General features: G+C 44.9%; 1 protein-coding gene across 2 annotated transcripts in view; it reads right to left on the reverse strand.

Annotated features, from left to right (window-relative positions):
- Positions 1 to 19799, reverse strand: part of PACS1 (phosphofurin acidic cluster sorting protein 1) — a 1445983-nt gene that overhangs the window by 521752 nt on the left and 904432 nt on the right. For both annotated transcript variants that reach the window (XM_078660756.1, XM_078660757.1), the window contains one exon: positions 11346 to 11458. In XM_078660756.1, the coding sequence (XP_078516882.1) occupies positions 11346 to 11458 (113 nt within the window). The remainder of the gene's footprint in view (positions 1 to 11345; positions 11459 to 19799) is intronic.

Consider the following 19799-nt stretch of genomic DNA (forward strand, 5'->3'; position numbering starts at 1 on the left):
TACAGAGCCAGCTTCCTACAGAGTACTTTTGAAATGGATGCGTTTCACCCCAGCGAGTAGCGGCACCTGGCACGTATGAGAGCCGCAATCTTGGCGACTTGAGGAAATACATATTTGCATACAGACATACATATATATATATATATATATATATATATATATATATATATATATATATATATATATATATATATACACACATATATAGGAAAAGAGGTCACAACCTTGTATTTGGCATGGTTGAGACTTCAATCAGGTATTATTGACCAGTTGCATTTATCACCTCACTTAGGGGATCATTGTATTTTGCCCATCTTTGCACATGCCCAAATTTGCCCTATCGCTTATTTTGCACGGCTCTTTAGATTTACAGACATGACACTTGAAACCACCATCAACAGTTTCACACCATGTACTTTATGTTTTCAGTAATGTTGAATGGTCTTCCATGCTCAGTGTCCTGATTATGGGGAATGCTGCATTTTTGCCGATTTTGCACATGCTTAATTTGCACTATTGCGTATTTTGCACTATTTTTTAAATTTTATGTCATGCCAGTCTTGAACTACGATTATTAACGGACTATTAAGCATTTTACGCTGTTAAGATGAATGTCTTTTATGTCTATTGGCCTGATGGTCACATGATGTTTACACTTGCACTTTACATTTGATGGCTTCTGTTGCCAGCGTCATGTGATCAAGGCCTTTCTGGGGCCGAAGCGCGTCATGGCGGTGCTTGGCACATCTGTGGATTAAATAAATACCTTGCACTCAGCAGATGTGGTCCGTTTCCTCTTTCCAGCACTTTCGAGGCTGCGTCGAAGTTATATATATATATATCTCTCACAACTCTTCTCCACTTGGAAAGGAATAGCCGCACTCCCAACGGTGATAATTAAGGTTTGTTTAATCAATGGCGCTGACAATCCTGACGCGTTTCAAAGCCCCTGCTTCTTTCTCAAAGGAGCGCCCAGGCATCATCTGAAACAAACACACACAAGTCGATTGCTTGAAATGTTAATTTTTAGTCCTCTGATGGACGCCCCTTTACGGTCATTTTTAAAGCATGCTGGTACTTGTAGTGTGATATTCAGTTCAATGTAACCCTCCAGTGGGTGATGCCAATAATTTTATAAAATAATGTTCCAAACACCGTTGCTCCTTCGCATTACCTCCTTTAAAAGGCTGCCGGAGTCCAAACCGAAGCCAGTCTTCGGTGGCAACCGCTGTCCTTGCGTTTTCACGGTCAAAACATAGGGTTCATTTTTGGACAGTAATGGCGCTCTTAGTTGGTGGTGCGTCGCTTGCGGTGGAACCAAACCGCTTTAACATCTCACAACTCTTCTCCACTTGGAAAGGAATAGCCGCACTCCCAACGGTGATAATTAAGGTTTGTTTAATCAATGGCGCTGACAATCCTGACGCGTTTCAAAGCCCCTGCTTCTTTCTCAAAGGAGCGCCCAGGCATCATCTGAAACAAACACACACAAGTCGATTGCTTGAAATGTTAATTTTTAGTCCTCTGATGGACGCCCCTTTCCGGTCATTTTTAAAGCATGCTGGTACTTGTAGTGTGATATTCAGTTCAATGTAACCCTCCAGTGGGTGATGCCAATAATTTTATAAAATAATGTTCCAAACACCGTTGCTCCTTCGCATTACCTCCTTTAAAAGGCTGCCGGAGTCCAAACCGAAGCCAGTCTTCGGTGGCAACCGCTGTCCTTGCGTTTTCACGGTCAAAACATAGGGTTCATTTTCGGACAGTAATGGCGCTCTTAGTTGGTGGTGCGTCGCTTGCGGTGGAACCAAACTGCGGTGGAACCAAACCGCTTTAACATCTCACAACTCTTCTCCACTTGGAAAGGAATAGCCGCACTCCCAACGGTGATAATTAAGGTTTGTTTAATCAATGGCGCTGACAATCCTGACGCGTTTTAAAGCCCCTGCTTCTTTCTCAAAGGAGCGCCCAGGCATCATCTGAAACAAACACACACAAGTCGATTGCTTGAAATGTTAATTTTTAGTCCTCTGATGGACGCCCCTTTCCGGTCATTTTTAAAGCATGCTGGTACTTGTAGTGTGATATTCAGTTCAATTTAACCCTCCAGTGGGTGATGCCAATAATTTTATAAAATAATGTTCCAAACACCGTTGCTCCTTCGCATTACCTCCTTTAAAAGGCTGCCGGAGTCCAAACCGAAGCCAGTCTTCGGTGGCAACCGCTGTCCTTGCGTTTTCACGGTCAAAACATAGGGTTCATTTTCGGACAGTATTGGCGCTCTTAGTTGGTGGTGCGTCGCTTGCGGTGGAACCAAACCGCTTTAACATCTCACAACTCTTCTCCACTTGGAAAGGAATAGCCGCACTCCCAACGGTGATAATTAAGGTTTGTTTAATCAATGGCGCTGACAATCCTGAGGCGTTTCAAAGCCCCTGCTTCTTTCTCAAAGGAGCGCCCAGGCATCATCTGAAACAAACACACACAAGTCGATTGCTTGAAATGTTAATTTTTAGTCCTCTGATGGACGCCCCTTTCCGGTCATTTTTAAAGCATGCTGGTACTTGTAGTGTGATATTCAGTTCAATTTAACCCTCCAGTGGGTGATGCCAATAATTTTATAAAATAATGTTCCAAACACCGTTGCTCCTTCGCATTACCTCCTTTAAAAGGCTGCCGGAGTCCAAACCGAAGCCAGTCTTCGGTGGCAACCGCTGTCCTTGCGTTTTCACGGTCAAAACATAGGGTTCATTTTCGGACAGTAATGGCGCTCTTAGTTGGTGGTGCGTCGCTTGCGGTGGAACCAAACCGCTTTAACATCTCACAACTCTTCTCCACTTGGAAAGGAATAGCCGCACTCCCAACGGTGATAATTAAGGTTTGTTTAATCAATGGCGCTGACAATCCTGACGCGTTTCAAAGCCCCTGCTTCTTTCTCAAAGGAGCGCCCAGGCATCATCTGAAACAAACACACACAAGTCGATTGCTTGAAATGTTAATTTTTAGTCCTCTGATGGATGCCCCTTTCCGGTCATTTTTAAAGCATGCTGGTACTTGTAGTGTGATATTCAGTTCAAGTTAACCCTCCAGTGGGTGATGCCAATAATTTTATAAAATAATGTTCCAAACACCGTTGCTCCTTCGCATTACCTCCTTTAAAAGGCTGCCGGAGTCCAAACCGAAGCCAGTCTTCGGTGGCAACCGCTGTCCTTGCGTTTTTACGGTCAAAACATAGGGTTCATTTTCGGACAGTAATGGCGCTCTTAGTTGGTGGTGCGTCGCTTGCGGTGGAACCAAACCGCTTTAACATCTCACAACTCTTCTCCACTTGGAAAGGAATAGCCGCACTCCCAACGGTGATAATTAAGGTTTGTTTAATCAATGGCGCTGACAATCCTGACGCGTTTCAAAGCCCCTGCTTCTTTCTCAAAGGAGCGCCCAGGCATCATCTGAAACAAACACACACAAGTCGATTGCTTGAAATGTTAATTTTTAGTCCTCTGATGGACGCCCCTTTCCGGTCATTTTTAAAGCATGCTGGTACTTGTAGTGTGATATTCAGTTCAATTTAACCCTCCAGTGGGTGATGCCAATAATTTTATAAAATAATGTTCCAAACACCGTTGCTCCTTCGCATTACCTCCTTTAAAAGGCTGCCGGAGTCCAAACCGAAGCCAGTCTTCGGTGGCAACCGCTGTCCTTGCGTTTTCACGGTCAAAACATAGGGTTCATTTTTGGACAGTAATGGCGCTCTTAGTTGGTGGTGCGTCGCTTGCGGTGGAACCAAACCGCTTTAACATCTCACAACTCTTCTCCACTTGGAAAGGAATAGCCGCACTCCCAACGGTGATAATTAAGGTTTGTTTAATCAATGGCGCTGACAATCCTGACGCGTTTCAACGCCCCTGCTTCTTTCTCAAAGGAGCGCCCAGGCATCATCTGAAACAAACACACACAAGTCGATTGCTTGAAATGTTAATTTTTAGTCCTCTGATGGACGCCCCTTTCCGGTCATTTTTAAAGCATGCTGGTACTTGTAGTGTAATATTAAGTTCAATTTAACCCTCCAGTGGGTGATGCCAATAATTTTATAAAATAATGTTCCAAACACCGTTGCTCCTTCGCATTACCTCCTTTAAAAGGCTGCCGGAGTCCAAACCGAAGCCAGTCTTCGGTGGCAACCGCTGTCCCTGCGTTTTCACGGTCAAAACATAGGGTTCATTTTCGGACAGTAATGGCGCTCTTAGTTGGTGGTGCGTCGCTTGCGGTGGAACCAAACCGCTTAAACATCTCACAACTCTTCTCCACTTGGAAAGGAATAGCCGCACTCCCAACGGTGATAATTAAGGTTTGTTTAATCAATGGCGCTGACAATCCTGACGCGTTTCAAAGCCCCTGCTTCTTTCTCAAAGGAGCGCCCAGGCATCATCTGAAACAAACACACACAAGTCGATTGCTTGAAATGTTAATTTTTAGTCCTCTGATGGACGCCCCTTTCCGGTCATTTTTAAAGCATGCTGGTACTTGTAGTGTGATATTCAGTTCAATTTAACCCTCCAGTGGGTGATGCCAATAATTTTATAAAATAATGTTCCAAACACCGTTGCTCCTTCGCATTACCTCCTTTAAAAGGCTATATATATATATATATACATATATATATATATACATATATATATATATATATATATATATATATATATATATATATATATATATATATATATATATATATATATATATATATATCAAGCCATACAAAGTTACCCTTTCAGATGAGCCACACTTCTTCTGAAATAAACGTGGAGAATTACCCTCCTGTGTGTGGCTCATCTGAAAGGGTAACTTTGTATGGCTTGATATATATATATATATATATATATATATATATATACACACACACATAATCCATACTAATATTATAAAGAGAGAGCCCAAACCTTTGAGGTGGGTAATCTCAGTAACCACAGCACCAATCACAACACCCAATACAGCGTTGGAAAGGGCAGTTGCAGCACAAGGACATAGGCTATGCAGACGGCCACCATATACATTTAAACGGTAAAAGAACCGTGCCAGCAAAGTAGTCCCTTGTGGGCGTGTCTGCGTTCTGCTGTGGGCGTGTGCTGGGGGCGTGACAAAAGCTGGGGGCTTGTAGTAAGTTCCGCCCTTCATACCATGTGAGTCGTAATTGCGCTGCATCAAGGGGCACGCTGGGGCCGTGACAAACGCTGTGGGCGTGTGTCCGCCCTTCATGCCATGTGAAGCGCCAATTACGCAATTGCGCCGCATCAAGGGGCACGCGGGGGGCGTGACAAACGCTGGGGGCGTGTGCTACGTTCCGCACTTCATGCCATCTGGGTCGTACATTAATCAGATCGTCTGGTGTGGCCGTGTGCTGGGGGCGTCACAAAGGCGTTCACCTCGAAGCGTGGTAAGTAACCATTCGCAAGACTACCCAGGGGGACTGCCCGTTGTCTCACACATACTGGGGGTGCCGAATGCAGTGTGTGCCTTGGCCTGGGTGCGTCTGAAAGGGCTGAACGCAGTGTGTGGCTTGGCCTGGGTGCGTCTAAAAAGCACTCGGGCCGAAGAGCGTTGGTGTGGGTCATAACAAAATAAGCCCAGCGGGAAACAATCAGTCAAGACTCACAAAATTCTAATTGTTAGACGGTCGCCGCTGGCCCTCAAGCGGGGGCACACGCGACTGAGCGTGTCTGCGGGGACAATTGATGCAGCCTCTCATGCGCGCTGTTACTGAACTATCACATTAAACCAAATTACACGCGCCTGCTAACATCAGCCAGGGCTGTAGCCGGGCTCAGGCGGCGGATCACTACACTAATTACATGCGCCTGCTAACATGAACCAGGGCTGCAGCTGCGTCTCAAGCTGGGGAACACGCGCCTGCTAACATCAACCAGGGCTGCAGCTGGGCCTCAAGCGGGGGAACACGCGAATGACCGTATCTGAATACACACATTACACACATTGTATTTCATACCCGGACAACGTCGGGACGGGCTGCTAGTATAATATATATTGCTATTAAACTTCAAAGAAGAGATTGGAGCACTCTCAGGGTTTTCTGGGAATCCTTTATTAAACAGCAGACGCGTTTCGGCGAGTATGTCTTTCTCAATGCTGTTCACGAAATGGAGCCTGCCTCAGACACATACTTTGACGATGAAATTATCGAAATTGATTGAATTTTAGGATGTAACTAATCAATAAGGAAGAATCACTTGTCCTGCATGAACCAGGGTATGCAGGCGATGAACTGTATGTCTCCAGTAAAAAACCCTCATGCACGTGTTGGGTGGTCGCAGTAGCGGTATATCTGATTCTCCGCTATTTATACACGTGTGTGCATAATCATAGGGTTAGTTTTTGGTATGCAGCCTCCACCAGGAGGATCTTACCCATGGTTAAAACAGTAGTGAGCCAGTGATGTGGATAGTGTTCAGTTAAAATACCCGTATAGCCAGATATTTGACTTTATTAGGTCTGGATTCGGGCAGCCCCTTATGGGGAGATGCTGAAAAAGTGTGTTCTTAGAATGGTTAGGAATTCAGAACGTACTAGCAATCAGTGAGAGTTAAAATGGCCAACATGTTTCAGCCCCATTTGCCGGTATTCGGACTTATGGGCTTTCTTCAGGACCAACTGTGATATGTGAAAGTGGTGCAAGTCTACAGTCTTGTTGTAAACAAGTGTGAGAATAAAAGGTCATTAACCTGTTTCTTCTCTTTTGGGTCTCAATGTACCTGCAATATATAATACAAACATTGACAGAAAAAGACATACATGGGTTAGGGTAAGTGGGAGACATGAAGTCATATTAGACTACTAACTCAATGGCAACTTAGAAAATGGTAATACTTTAACAAGCCCCTTAGTAAATGGCAGTGTCAACTCTCTTTTTCCACAAACGTGTTACATGCAAAAAGTGTCTAAACCACAAATGATGTGGTATTGGTAGACTAATTCTTGGTCATGCAAAGGATCGTGTTACCAAAATAATGTGCATCTAGGTGCGCTCTAAAGGTGTGAGTCTATGTGATCACAATCTCGAAAAACACCGTCTCTAGCGTTAGTGCTCTTCATTCAAATCCTAAGGATTACGAGTGCACCAAAACACGCTGTTGATAGTTCAGATTTGCACATACCTGGAGCGTGTCAAAGTCACACCTCCTTTGGGTATTTCAAAGGCATCGAGGGGGCTAGACCCAGGAAGGAATTAGAGCTTTTAGTTCTGGGTTCTCAAATTCTTGCGGTTTTGTCGTGCCGCGCGGATCTCTCCTAGCTACCTTCTGCTCCATTCCTCGGGCTTCGCATTACGCTGAGGCTGCCAGTGATGACCCGGAAGTAGCTGGGAGCGCTACCGGGTTCCCTATTGCAAGTCTGTTGTAATAGAGAGTGAAGGAAGACTATCGTACTTTGCGATAGTTTTCTAATGTCAGATTTTTAAAAGATTATTATAGATGATTCCTAACTAGGAGATAACTGTTTTACAAATGAATGTAATGAATCACATACTGGGAACTAATGAGCCGACTTCGTCAAATGGCTGGGAGGCGCTCACATGGGTACCTATGTTCTTTATTGAAGCTATCTCATGATGGCTAGGGATTAGTCAGGGGGCCGAGTAGTAGTGAATCCCATAATAATCGGGTTTTGTAGTTCTAGTATAAGTATGTAATAATTCTACACTACTAGGCTCGATCTAATTTTTAGTTGGTGAGGTACCTTAATATTATGATACCTAGGGAGGTGTCCAGTGTGCAGTAGTGTTGGTTGTGATGATCGGATACTTGATATCGTTCAATAGTATGCTATATCGAAACTGGTTATGAGATGTATATTCAAGGATCTATAATAGGATCTCAAAAAATCCCTATTCTCTGATTAGCAGGACGAGCTTTAAGTCTGGAGTTGACAAGGATATTCTCTGTTTTTCACTGTTTTTCATCTTCTGATGGTCAGCAAACCCTCATAATTTTCGTGGGACGGGCCCTGATATCCATTTGGAGTGTTTTAGATAAGACCTGGTTGGGAATTTTAGGATGTTCAGTTATGTAACTGACTCCTGCAGGGTAGGAGCAGTGAAACTTCACTTGCAAGTGAGAGATTCATTAACAAGCATGAAAACGCGCTACCTCATGCAAGTTGAGTGACAGTCCATTTTGGGAGAAATAATTACAGGACTGTTCAGAATTTGCCAAGGACATGAATATATGAGAGTACGTGCCTGTAGTTTCCATTTACTCTGTGGCAAGATATCTTACTTTTGCATGACAACCTGCATTGTGTTTTTATCGACGGAAAGAGTATGGATATTTCCATCGAAAGTGAATTGCAGAACATATGCCCTGATGGCCGTTGGAAAAACAAAGTAATGACATCAATATAATAGCAGTCCTCCTTTGCTTCTCACGCTTTGAAAACATCCAATGGGATTGAACATTGTGGCTTTAAAATTAGGATGTTTGAGGCAGGCTCCATTTCATGAACAGCATTGAGAAATGCATACTCGCTGAAACGCGTCTGCTGTTTAATAAAAACATTTGAAATCTCATTATTAAAGATATTTAGAAGTGGCATCCCTGTTGGAAAACTCCTCACTTATTTTGTTACATATGAGAGGACTGCTGGGTGTTTAATCAAATTATCACCAATAAACTTTGAGCGGCTCAACTTTCGGATACAGGGAAACTCGGAGGGGCTGGCCTACTACATATCACCACAATACCTGCTTATAATATCTGCCTTGAAAAAGTCTCGCAAAGAGACGAAACACGTGTCGGCGGTGTGAGCTTAGAAGTCTAATCTACATATGGATTTTTAATAAAGAATTTAAAGAATACTACTTGGTTTGGATTTCTAAATCCGTTGTTACGATTTACGAATTGGACATTGTGTATATCCAATTGCGAAATAGTTACCAAATGTCTGCTGGAATTGATCGATTCTAAGGAAGGATCTAGGATTACCTAGAGTCTACAATACTCTAACATTAGGTGGTGTGCTAACTTAGCCTGCTCCTGTTTCCATAATTTTACTGGACTCTTGCACAGTCTACTCCAGTGACATCTTTCCTGAGGTCACTCTATTGTGGTCTACGGCGGTTTCTGACGTAACTTCGCACCTACACACCTGGTTTCTCTCCAACCTTCTGTCTTCCACAGGGTTTCTTCAGCGTACACTGGGTAGGGTCCTTATTCAAAACTGCAACCGTGACTTTCCCGTTGGCTTCTATTCAGTATGCAGCTGTGTTTCCACTCTGCACACAGCCTTTGTGGGGTTTCTGTGTACTTACCTATGGTGGTACCTTATGGGCCCAGCTCTTCTGAGTCTCCTGGTCCAAACCCCAACTTTAGTCGCAGTTTGCACTCCACTTTCTTAGTATATGGCTTAGTCTCCCCCTGGAGACCACTGTGTATTGTCCTTACTTACCTCTTGCAATTGAAGTATTCTTGTGTATTTGTTTTGATATGTCCGGGTAGGCACTCGTGAAGCATGGAAAGAACCCACACTACACATTAGAGCCTTCTCCTCTCTTCTTTGTTTAGCTGGAAGTTGAAGACCTAGTTCTTCGAGTAATTCCTCCCACCCACGTACGTGGCTAGCCTCACACATCTTCAGAGCGCCAGGATATCCTCACTGAAAAAAGTGTGCTATACAAATGCATATACCAGAACATAACTGCAGGGCCAATACAATTCATAAAAGGCCTTAAGAAAGACTTTTCCAGAAACAAACTATGACTTAGTTGGTGAAGCATAATTTGTCATGCGTAAAGCCTTGGAATCGACAAAGGTGTTACTTTTGGGATGGGAAGCAAATATGCTTGTCGTGGCTTCCTGATCTATCTTGATTTATCGTGCAAAAGCTCCAGCAGATGGGAAATTAAAATCGCAACTGACTGCATGGTTGGCGTCAGCTCTGTAATGTCAACAGTGCTGTTTCTAATTAATCAACTACAAAGATCCCCACAACTTGGACCCTGACCAAGTGTGTGGCTTAGACTTCGATCTCGAATGGGACTGTAATTGGGTTGTTTTAAAGTAAAAACTACGACTAGTTCATATCGCCTCGCCCTTAAAGCAATCTGGTGCGTATTTTTGGCATGAGCCACACAACGCTTGTCATGCTTTCTGATAAGACACCACAGGCAGGATAGGTAGGGTTCAGAAATCAACATAAATCTCCTACATGTTTTACAGGACTGCAAGCCTGACTATTTGGGAGGATAAATTGTCTAATAAATTTGAGAAAAATACTAACAACTCAGAATTTGCATCCATTGAAGGTGCAAAAAATAAGAGTGAAATCAATAGAACTTAAGGCAATATTAAATATATGTCTCTGAGTTCACTTCTAGTGGAGCTGAGACACTGCTCATGATGTTGTGCTCTATCCACAGATGTCAATGCTGAACGCTACAACGTCAATTATTCCCGATCCAGTCTGGTGCTAAGGAAGGTGATTCAACTGAGTATTCTAAGCAAGTTGAGATCTGTGAGAAAATTCTATGCCTAGGAAGACCAGATTCTTACACTCATGAGCCGTCTTTGAGGAAGTGTTTGGATGTGCACTTTTCCCTGAATTATTTCCTGATGAGGAAGCAGGAAACTTTCTTATGCTTCTGAGAATCCAGCTGTAATCAAGAAGCCTCCCTTCCCTGTAACACAGAAATGAAAGTCTTGCAAGTGTCACAGTATGCAGTCCTATACTTTGGATAAGGGCAGTTTTCTCAATGAAGACAGGTTTTACAACTTATCATTCTCATTTGGCTTCAGGTCGTGCAGGCCTTGAGAGACTTTTTTTTCTCTTTTGTAGGAGGAGCTGCCATCATGAGGAAATGTTCCCCCTGACCCAGAGAAAAAAAGTAAAAGCAACTAAATGAATCTATGAAGAAATAAATGCTGAACAAGTAAAATACTAAATCCTAGAGCCCTATGCATCTTATATCACTTGCTATTTTGTGCAAGCCAAACATGGTTGCCAATATGACCACTTCACTCCCAACTAGACTAAGACCAGCACAAAAGAAGCCATCATAGAAGAGGGAATAATTATTGATCTGGGTCATATTTGAACTGGTGACCCAGACTCTCTAGATTATTCATCATGAAAATGCCACCCAGTAAAGAAGTGTGCAGAGGTAGCAGTTTCAGTGGGTGGGGTCAAGTATGTAGGGACCTTTCAGTAATTAACACTACCTGTCTGTGATCCCATAGTAGAGTGGGGATACCCCTTCCAGTCTGATTCAGGCACTTTACAAAATATAGTAACAATAACACTAGGTATGGGGAGGCTGACCTGAGAGATCAGACACAGACCTGGGAGATGAGATGTTTTGGAGTTCGGTCTTGGGTGTCTTCATCGGGGTCTTCATTTTTTCAGGGACAGCTAAAGAGTTCAAGTCTCCCAAGCTTTCCTGCTCACTCACATCCTGAGGAAACAAAGAAGGAGGAAAACAGAACATTTCAGATAGTCCTTGGCTCACTGATACTTCACATACAAACTAGCATTCCTTGCAATTTATAGTCTCAGAGAAGAGATGGTTACTTATTTGTAGTTCTGGATCTTCATTTTAGAAATTTTAATTAAAGTCATATACATCAAAATAATCCTACACTGTGTGGGGACCCTCATACACATTTTTACAAATTCTTTTGAAAGAGGGTGTAAGAATTGAATATGTCGAATTTAAAAAAGTCATCCTCCAAATAGCCTCACAAGGCCAAAAAACGGATTCCAAATATTCACTTCCTTACTAAGACCATCATTACAAAATTGCATTGTGGGATCTCAATCCTGCACTGCTGCTAAAAGGAGTGTTGAATGAGGGTAAAAAGAGGTCTGATAGGCATTACATTAGCACAGGGCAAAAAAAGCATTGCCCAATGCTTTAGGTTCCCATACAAGAAAGCACAGTTTTGGCAGTTTTCCCTCAGAGCCAGGTCTTTTTGCAGGAAAAGTAGCAGTCAACTCAAGAACCCAACATTGTTGGTATTCATCACCATGGCTGATAAAAGTCCATGGAGATGGGAGGTTCATTTATAACTTCAATTAAGATCACCACCATGAAGAACTAGAACAACAAGAAAGTAAACCTTTCTTCTGTGTAATAGATCTTCACTGATGATCATAAATGTTAGACCATAGTAGCAAGCAGATCCTTTAACTGTGATTGTCGGTCCCAAAGGATTAATGTAAGCAACTATGATGATATTTCCATAATGGACTTAAGCAAAAACATTCTTGAGGGTTGACTGACCCAATATAGGGTCAGTCCTCAAGTCAGAGACAAGGCAATAGTGTTTCATAAACGTTTATCAATTTCCATATGGCTGCCCTTAAATTTCAGCCAGTCAAATATTTTTTAGCCATGATGTAGACCCTGATCAGTATCTGGTGGCATGTGCTTCAGATTTTACAGGAAGATGTTTATTTTTCCTCGCCAATTAGTACCAAAGGTATACAAGAACCAATCAACATGGATAATTGATGCAGCCAGACCTTACATTAATGGGATGCAGTTGAGGAATAACTGCTTAGACTTTATATGTTTAGTCTTTCCTGACATCAAATAAATTTAAGGAGCACCCAGCTGGATTGCTTATGTATACAGGAAGAGAGATAGTTTTATTGATATAAAAATCTGAGACTATTTTTTGAAGAATCAAAAGGGTGCATTCTCATTACTACCCTATTGGAATGGAAAATCACATAGGGCTCAACAAGCAATACCTCTGCTCACAGGTAGATGTGATTGGCTCAGTGTCATCCATGCCAGAAGCGAGGTGCTATATGGGCATCATCCCAGCACACTGATATCAGTTACTTTTTGCAATCTTTCCCCACCAGAAGAGCAGAGCCAAGAAAGTTGCTGATGTCCTGGTGTGTAGCACTAAGCACCTCAGAAGGGTGACCTTATACAGAGAATCAGTTTGCAGAGAGGGAGGATGGGAGGTTTGGTAAGGAATCTGTGGCTAGATAAAGTCAGTCACATGTTCATCTGACAGAGACTTCTAGTAACAGATTCCCTATTTTAAAATAGATACCCAAGCAATACCTCCTAAGAGGTGGGTGTGCGAACAGATTAGACCAAAAAGTCCTAAGGGACTGAACGGGCAAAGCGCCCTTCACGAGCGACCGGACTGTGCAGACAATAGTGATTGGTGAACTTGTGCAGAGACGCCCACATTTCCAACGTGACCGACGTCCACAAGTTTACGCAGTGCGCTGCCCCACAATGCGCCTGCTACTGCCCACACTGTGATTTCCGGGATGGGAGGGTCAGGAGGGAGAATCTGCCCCCGATTGGGTTGAAAATGTCCCAGAGAATTGCCCAATGCAAGTTCAAATTCAAACACACAGTAAGTATCGATGTGCATAAAACCAAATTGCATACAGTTTAAAAATTAGCATTAGAAATCTGGTCTGAGGAACAGCTGCTGCTAACTGCAGACTTTCTCCGTTCGGGAGGGGGGGTATCGGGGGAGGGGGGGGCGGCTAGTGGGATTGTTTTCAATCTGAATTTGAAACTAGTGAATAGAGGCCTGATTTTTGTTAGAATAATGTGCGGATGGCTAACTTTCTACACTAAATTCATGGGCACCTTAAGCGGTGAGTAGGTAACATCCGCCCCTGTGTGGTACCCACTGTTGGGTCTGCGTGGCTGATTTCCTGTGTGCTATAACGGGCTGCTAGGTGCACCTTTATAGAGGCGAACTGAAGACCTGATTTAACCATATACAATTAGTCGGGAAGGATGACCTGTTCCTGTCCTAGGATGGGATTGTGGCAGTTATTGGTGCACCATAAGTAGAAACACTTCCATTTGAAAGCGTATGACTTTCGCGTTGATGGTCTCCTTGATTCTTTCAGAATGTTCATACAGTCTTATTGGAGACCTAGATGTCCATATTCGCGGACCTCTGGAGCTACGCCATGGAGCTCAGAGAGTGGAGTTGGGGGTAGAACACCCTCACCAGTAGTTTGGAGAGTAGACCCGATGGCATGGCAACCTACTGTTTGGAGTCTCGGATAGGTGAAGAAGGTCTGGATACCACCATTGGCGAGGCAACTCCGTGCAATCAGGATCATTCTGGTTTTGGCCCTGTAGAACTTGTTGATTATCAGAGGAATGAGCGGGATCGGAGGAAAGGCGTAGAGTAAATTCTCTGACCAGATGATCAAAAGCGCATTCCCACTGGAGCCTGGTTGGGGATACCTGGATGCGAAGAAGCTGCATTTTGCTTTGTGTCCGCAAACAGATCGATGTCTGGAACTGCACATAGCTGGGAAATGTCCTGTGCCACTTGGTCGGTTAACACCCAATCGGGAGCTTCGACTAAGTTGCGACATAGGGCCTTTATAGGAACATTGAGGGTACCTGGTAGATGGATCACAGATATGGTCAACTTTCTCGGCCAGCAGCCGTTTCCAAATGGCTTGGGCCTCCTGCGATAGGGAACTTGACCTGGTTCCTCCCTCTTTGGTCAGTTAATGCATAGTTGTGGTGTTTGTCTGAACTAACAGGGAGTGTGTCTGGATGGAAGTGAAGAATGACTCGAGCACTAGATGTACGGCTCTTAGTTTCAAAATATTGATATCCCTACTCCACTTCCGACCACAACACCTGAACTTGGAGAGGGCCCATATGGGCTCCCCAACCCTGGATGCGTCCGTGATGAGCATCTGACTGGGAAGGTCCTGTTGCTAAGGGACTCCTGTCAACAAATGAGGACATTTCATCCACCATTGAAGCAAATCTTTGGCCGTCTGAGGCAGAGTCACTGTGTCTTCCTAGCGGTCTGGGATCTGTGACCACTGATCCTCTAGTGCCTGTTGGAGAGGCCGCATTTGCAGCCTGGCATTGGGGACAATGAAGATGCAGGACTCCATGGATCCCAGTAGAGAGGATACCTGTCTGGCTGTGGGATGAAGTGTGTGAAGGAGAGTGCAACACTTGATGCGTAATTGAGGATAACCTCTCCTCTGAAGAACACACTCCTGTGTCTCGGTATTCAGAGTCGCACCCAGGTAGTAAATTCTTTGGGTTGGGTTGAGAACAGACTTTTTGTCGTTGACCTGCAAGACCAAACGGCCTAGCACACGAATGCAGCATTGAAGGTGTTTCTGCAGTAGACAAGGTGACAAGCTCTTCTGCAACCAGTCGTCCAGGTACGGATAGACGAAGAGCTTCTGTTTCTGTAGGAAGGCTGCTACCACTGCCATGCATTTTGAGAACATACAGGGTGCTGATTTAAGCCTGAGTGTGAGGACCTTGTACTGGAAGTGCTCTTACGCTATCTGCAAGCATAAGATTTTTCAATGCTTTTTTAAATTGGTAAATGGAAATATGCATCCTGCAGGTCGATAGCACACATCCAGTCCCGCTGATGGAGCTGGGGTAAAATTTGGTGCAGTGCCAGCAGCTGGAACCTTTCCTTGCGGATGAACTTGTTTAAGAGTCTTAAGTCGAGTATGGGACTGTACTCTCAGGTTGGACCCTTTTTTAAAACCAGGACGTAGCAGCAGTAAATTCCCTGCCATTGTTGGGGCAAGGGAACTTTTTCAATGGCTTCTTTTTGTAGCAGAATAGTTACCTCCGCCTGAAGTAAGTGGTGTTGATGGACAGACGCTCTTCCAAGGTGGGACTGTTGGAGGTGGGGAATTGAATTTGATTAAGTAACCATTCTGAACATTATTGACCACCCACTAGTCTTTAGTGACTTCCACTCACCAGAGTGGGAAACTAGGATGGGGGAAGCACATGTTCATTGCTCTGCTGGTGGTTTTGTTGAGGAGGTTGCTGGTCTGGAAGCTCCTCTTTCTCGTCCTGGCTGACATTGATGGTAGTGCGACCTGGATTGATGATGTTGTTCTGTCCTCCAGTGAGGGGTTTGAACCCTCTGCTGAAAATGACAACGGTCTTAAGGTCAGTATCTGCACCAGATGTCTTTGCATTTTTTCAGACAGACTGCCTTCAGGGTGTCTAGGTCTGACTTCATCTTGGGCATTTCATCATCGTAATGTGTGCCAAATAATGAGTTACCACTGAAGGGGAGGTTTATGATTCTGCGCTTAGATTCTGGTTTGAGCCCTGTGAGTCGCAGCCAGGAGGAACGCCAGGCACAGATACTATGGGAGTACCCATTTGCTGCTAGAACCGAAACATCAACTGCCGCCCTGATAACCTGATTCACTACCAGGCTTCCCTCTTGGAGAATTTCTTGGAAGTCTTGTTGATGTTCCTTGGGCAGTTTCTCCATAAATCTTGGTAGGGAGTCCCAAAGCACCCCGTCATATCTCCCTAAAAAAGCAGAGGCACGGCAACCTTCATATAAGCTGTAGTGGTATGGCACATCTTTTTGATGAGGGAGTCTATTTGCTTGCCCTCTCTTTCTCAGGTGGAACTGAAGAGGAGGAGGCTACTGGATTTGCTTTCCTGGCCTTTGCCACTATAACTGAATCCGGCAGTGGGTCCGCCTTTAGAAAAAGCGAGTCCTGGTCTTTATGTTTTTAAGAAATACACAATAGAGCACACTCTAATGCAGCAGGCGTTATAAAGGTTTGTAGAGCGGTCTCAAGCAGACCAGGGACCAGCGGAAGCATTGCACACCTGTGATGCAGTGTCTCGAAGATAACAGATGCAGATGTCGTTGGTGCAGGCATCTCAATTTTCAACTTAGTCAATATCATACACTGGTGACACTCTGACTGGAGGCGATGCTGATAAAGTAGGTGAATAGTCACAAACTGACGATCTTGATGTGTCTATGGACCAAGAGTGCGATCTATGCCTGTGCCTTCGAAATCTGGACAAACTAGAGTGGTGAGAAGGAGAATAGTGCCTGAGAAGTGTTCTGGTGCATGATCTTGTTGAAGGAGACCTTGTTCTCTTTGCAGTCCTTTGTGGAAATCTTAAAACTGCTGTTGTTGGTGGAAGTGTACCAGCTGAGACTCTAGAAGTTGAGTAGGTCTGTGAGAAATCCGATCCTGGACTTCTTTGTGGAACTCTCCACTCCTTGACGCTCCGCAGCCAGCGTGGTGAAAGGATAACCATTGGCGTCTGTTTCTCTGGAACTGGAGAGCCTCCGGCGTGAGCTGCACAATTTTGGCTCCTGGGATGAAGATTTCTCTCTCTGCATCGGCGGTCTAGATTTCGACATGGATCTGCATCCTTCCAACTCTTGTACTCCTGTTGATGGCAAGGGGGGGGGGGCCTCGATATCGTAACAGCTCTTGAAGTTGCAGGGTTTCTCGACAGAGAACCCGCTACCTCTTCACCGGTGGTGAAATGTGTGGAGAGGTAAGTCTTGATGCTGGATCTCTCAATGCTGAATGTCTTTGTTTTGATGTTGGCGATATCGACTGTGATGCTCTTGAAGCCGACCATCTATGCTCAGACGTTGTGGAGTTCTTGACTTCGACTGGTGCTGCATCTGGGTTGTCATCGTCTAACACGGCAGGGAAGTTCCCGATGCCGACCCGATCCTGCTTTCCGACATCGACTTACATTTCGATACTTGAAGTGAAGATCTTAGACCTTCCGAACCTGGGGCCAAAGTGGGCAGTCTCGACATCAACTTAGTTTTCGTTGATGGAGGTGGTGCTGATCGTCTCAACTGCGACTTCTCCCTCATCACCGCCACATGCTTCAGAGGCCTTTCCGACATTGATCCTGATGCTGACAGGGAGCAGACAGATATTTGTCGCAATGTCCTCCTTTTTATGGATGGTGAAGCAGAGCGATGCTTCTTTTTCCTCTTTCCTGACCCTGTGCACATATCGTTTATGAGAGGAGCGCTCTTTGAAAGGTTGATGGGCGCTTTCATGGCCACTGGTGGATCTCACCTTTCCTCTCACCTGCAAGGCAGGCAGCTTGATCCTCTCTCTGTCACGCAGAGTCCTATTGGAAAGTTGCTGGCAGTAGTAACACTTGTCAGATTTGTGTGAAGATGGTAACCACACAATAAAGACAGAGTGTGGGTCAGATTTAGCCATCTTTTTTCCACAGGAAGGACAGTTTTTGAAAAAATTACCAAATAGTCAGAAATCAAGTTAAAAATCTAGCCAGCAGTAAAAGACGTCGAATTAAGTCAAGAAAAAATTTCTAGATAAGAATTCTTGACTGAAAAGTCAAACAAGCATTTGCAATGCAATAGGTCTCACATTTATGTGAGTTTGAGCTACTGCCATTGTAAATGACAATACCTTTTATTTATGCGTTGTTTTTAAACCGATAAATAAAAGGCATTGTCATTTACAATGCCAATAGCTTAAACTCTTGCAAATGTGAGACCTATCGCATTGCAAATGCATGCTTTAAAAAATAAAAGAAGCAATAGGAGAGAGCGTGTTCAACAAAGGTATTTGAGAAAATAGTGCTTGGAGGCTGTAATTAAAGCCTACGGAGCAACAACACACGTAACAGGTGGTGTCGCCATGGGAGGTTACAAAATGAGCCATGGAGGGACAACTAAGCCGACTTTCCCAAAAGCATCAGTGGCCTCGCCTATAGGAGTCACCGGAGACTGGTTTTCGCCCTGCTGCTGCCTACTTCAGCTACGCAGGTGCGGCTGCGAGGCCGTGGGAAGGAACGGATGACGAGGCCTGCACGGACAATCCAGATCGGGCCACTGGGTGAAAGCTGTGTGGTTGAGCCTGCTGAAGCGCCCTGAACGTTGAAACTGAATCCGGTGTGGAGGCCTGACTTAAGGTGGGTGAAATAAGCCTGTGGGGGAGCTGCTGGGGAACGCGGGGGCCCTCCGGAGCCTGGAATAGACATTGGCGGACAACCAGTGTGACCACCCTCCCCTGATGAGACTGAAGGATCGGTGGATGTGCAAGGGGTCGAACAGGAGCAGACCGCAGACTGGGTGGTAACAGCACATTCCTAAAGAAGCGGCCCACACGGCAGGCCACGGGAAGCGGCATCACACATAGAAGGGCCTGTGTCTGTCTCACGGCCCACTTCATGGGAGAGAAGGAAGATAACCTATGGGGCTGCTAACTGCCCGCTTGCTCCGTTGCCGCCATCCGCGGCCCCGTTAACACGGGGGTGGGGCTGGGGTTGCTAAGGCCCACAGGTGCAAATTAAACGTGAATCAATGGAGTGGGTGAGTTGAGCGTCCTCAACGGCGTAGGAGCTGGCACATCATTAGCGAGAACGGGACCCACCCCACGGCGATGCCCAAAAAGAGTCTCTGGAGGGAGCTGCAGAGAACACCGGAGAGACCACATGGGTCATTAGTGCCAACACATACTGGACCACAAGACACCTAGCAACTTTAGGCCCAATCAGAGGCTGGCATAATCAGGATTACAGACACCATTAGGAGGTGGCGAAAACGGTAAGTGACACATCGCCCCCCCCAAACAGTCCAAGCTTTATTCAGTGGAGCCTCATAGCACATGATAAACTGCAGTAAATTATCCGACCCAGCTGGACATGCCAACCTTGTATACGGGGCATGGACTAGACCTGGGAGGGCTTAACCTGCTCAAATAAACACGAGCCCACATTGCATACTTAACTATAAGCATTAAGATGTTTGGGGGTTAAAATCTTCGCGGCCATAGAGGCCTCAAACACAGCAGTCAATGACAAAATCAACACAATTTCACTGGATATCGGGTTCCCGGAGGGGACTGAAGGCAGAACCCCGGAACTCTTCCTGGAACAATGGCTCAGAGACACCCTTCCCTCTGCACAATCGTTGACCTTCTTCATGGCCGAGGGGGTTCACCGAGCACTCATGCCAAAGCATCCCGCATGC

This window comes from Lissotriton helveticus, chromosome 9, assembly GCF_964261635.1.
Source record: "Lissotriton helveticus chromosome 9, aLisHel1.1, whole genome shotgun sequence".
NCBI lineage: Eukaryota > Metazoa > Chordata > Amphibia > Caudata > Salamandridae > Lissotriton > Lissotriton helveticus.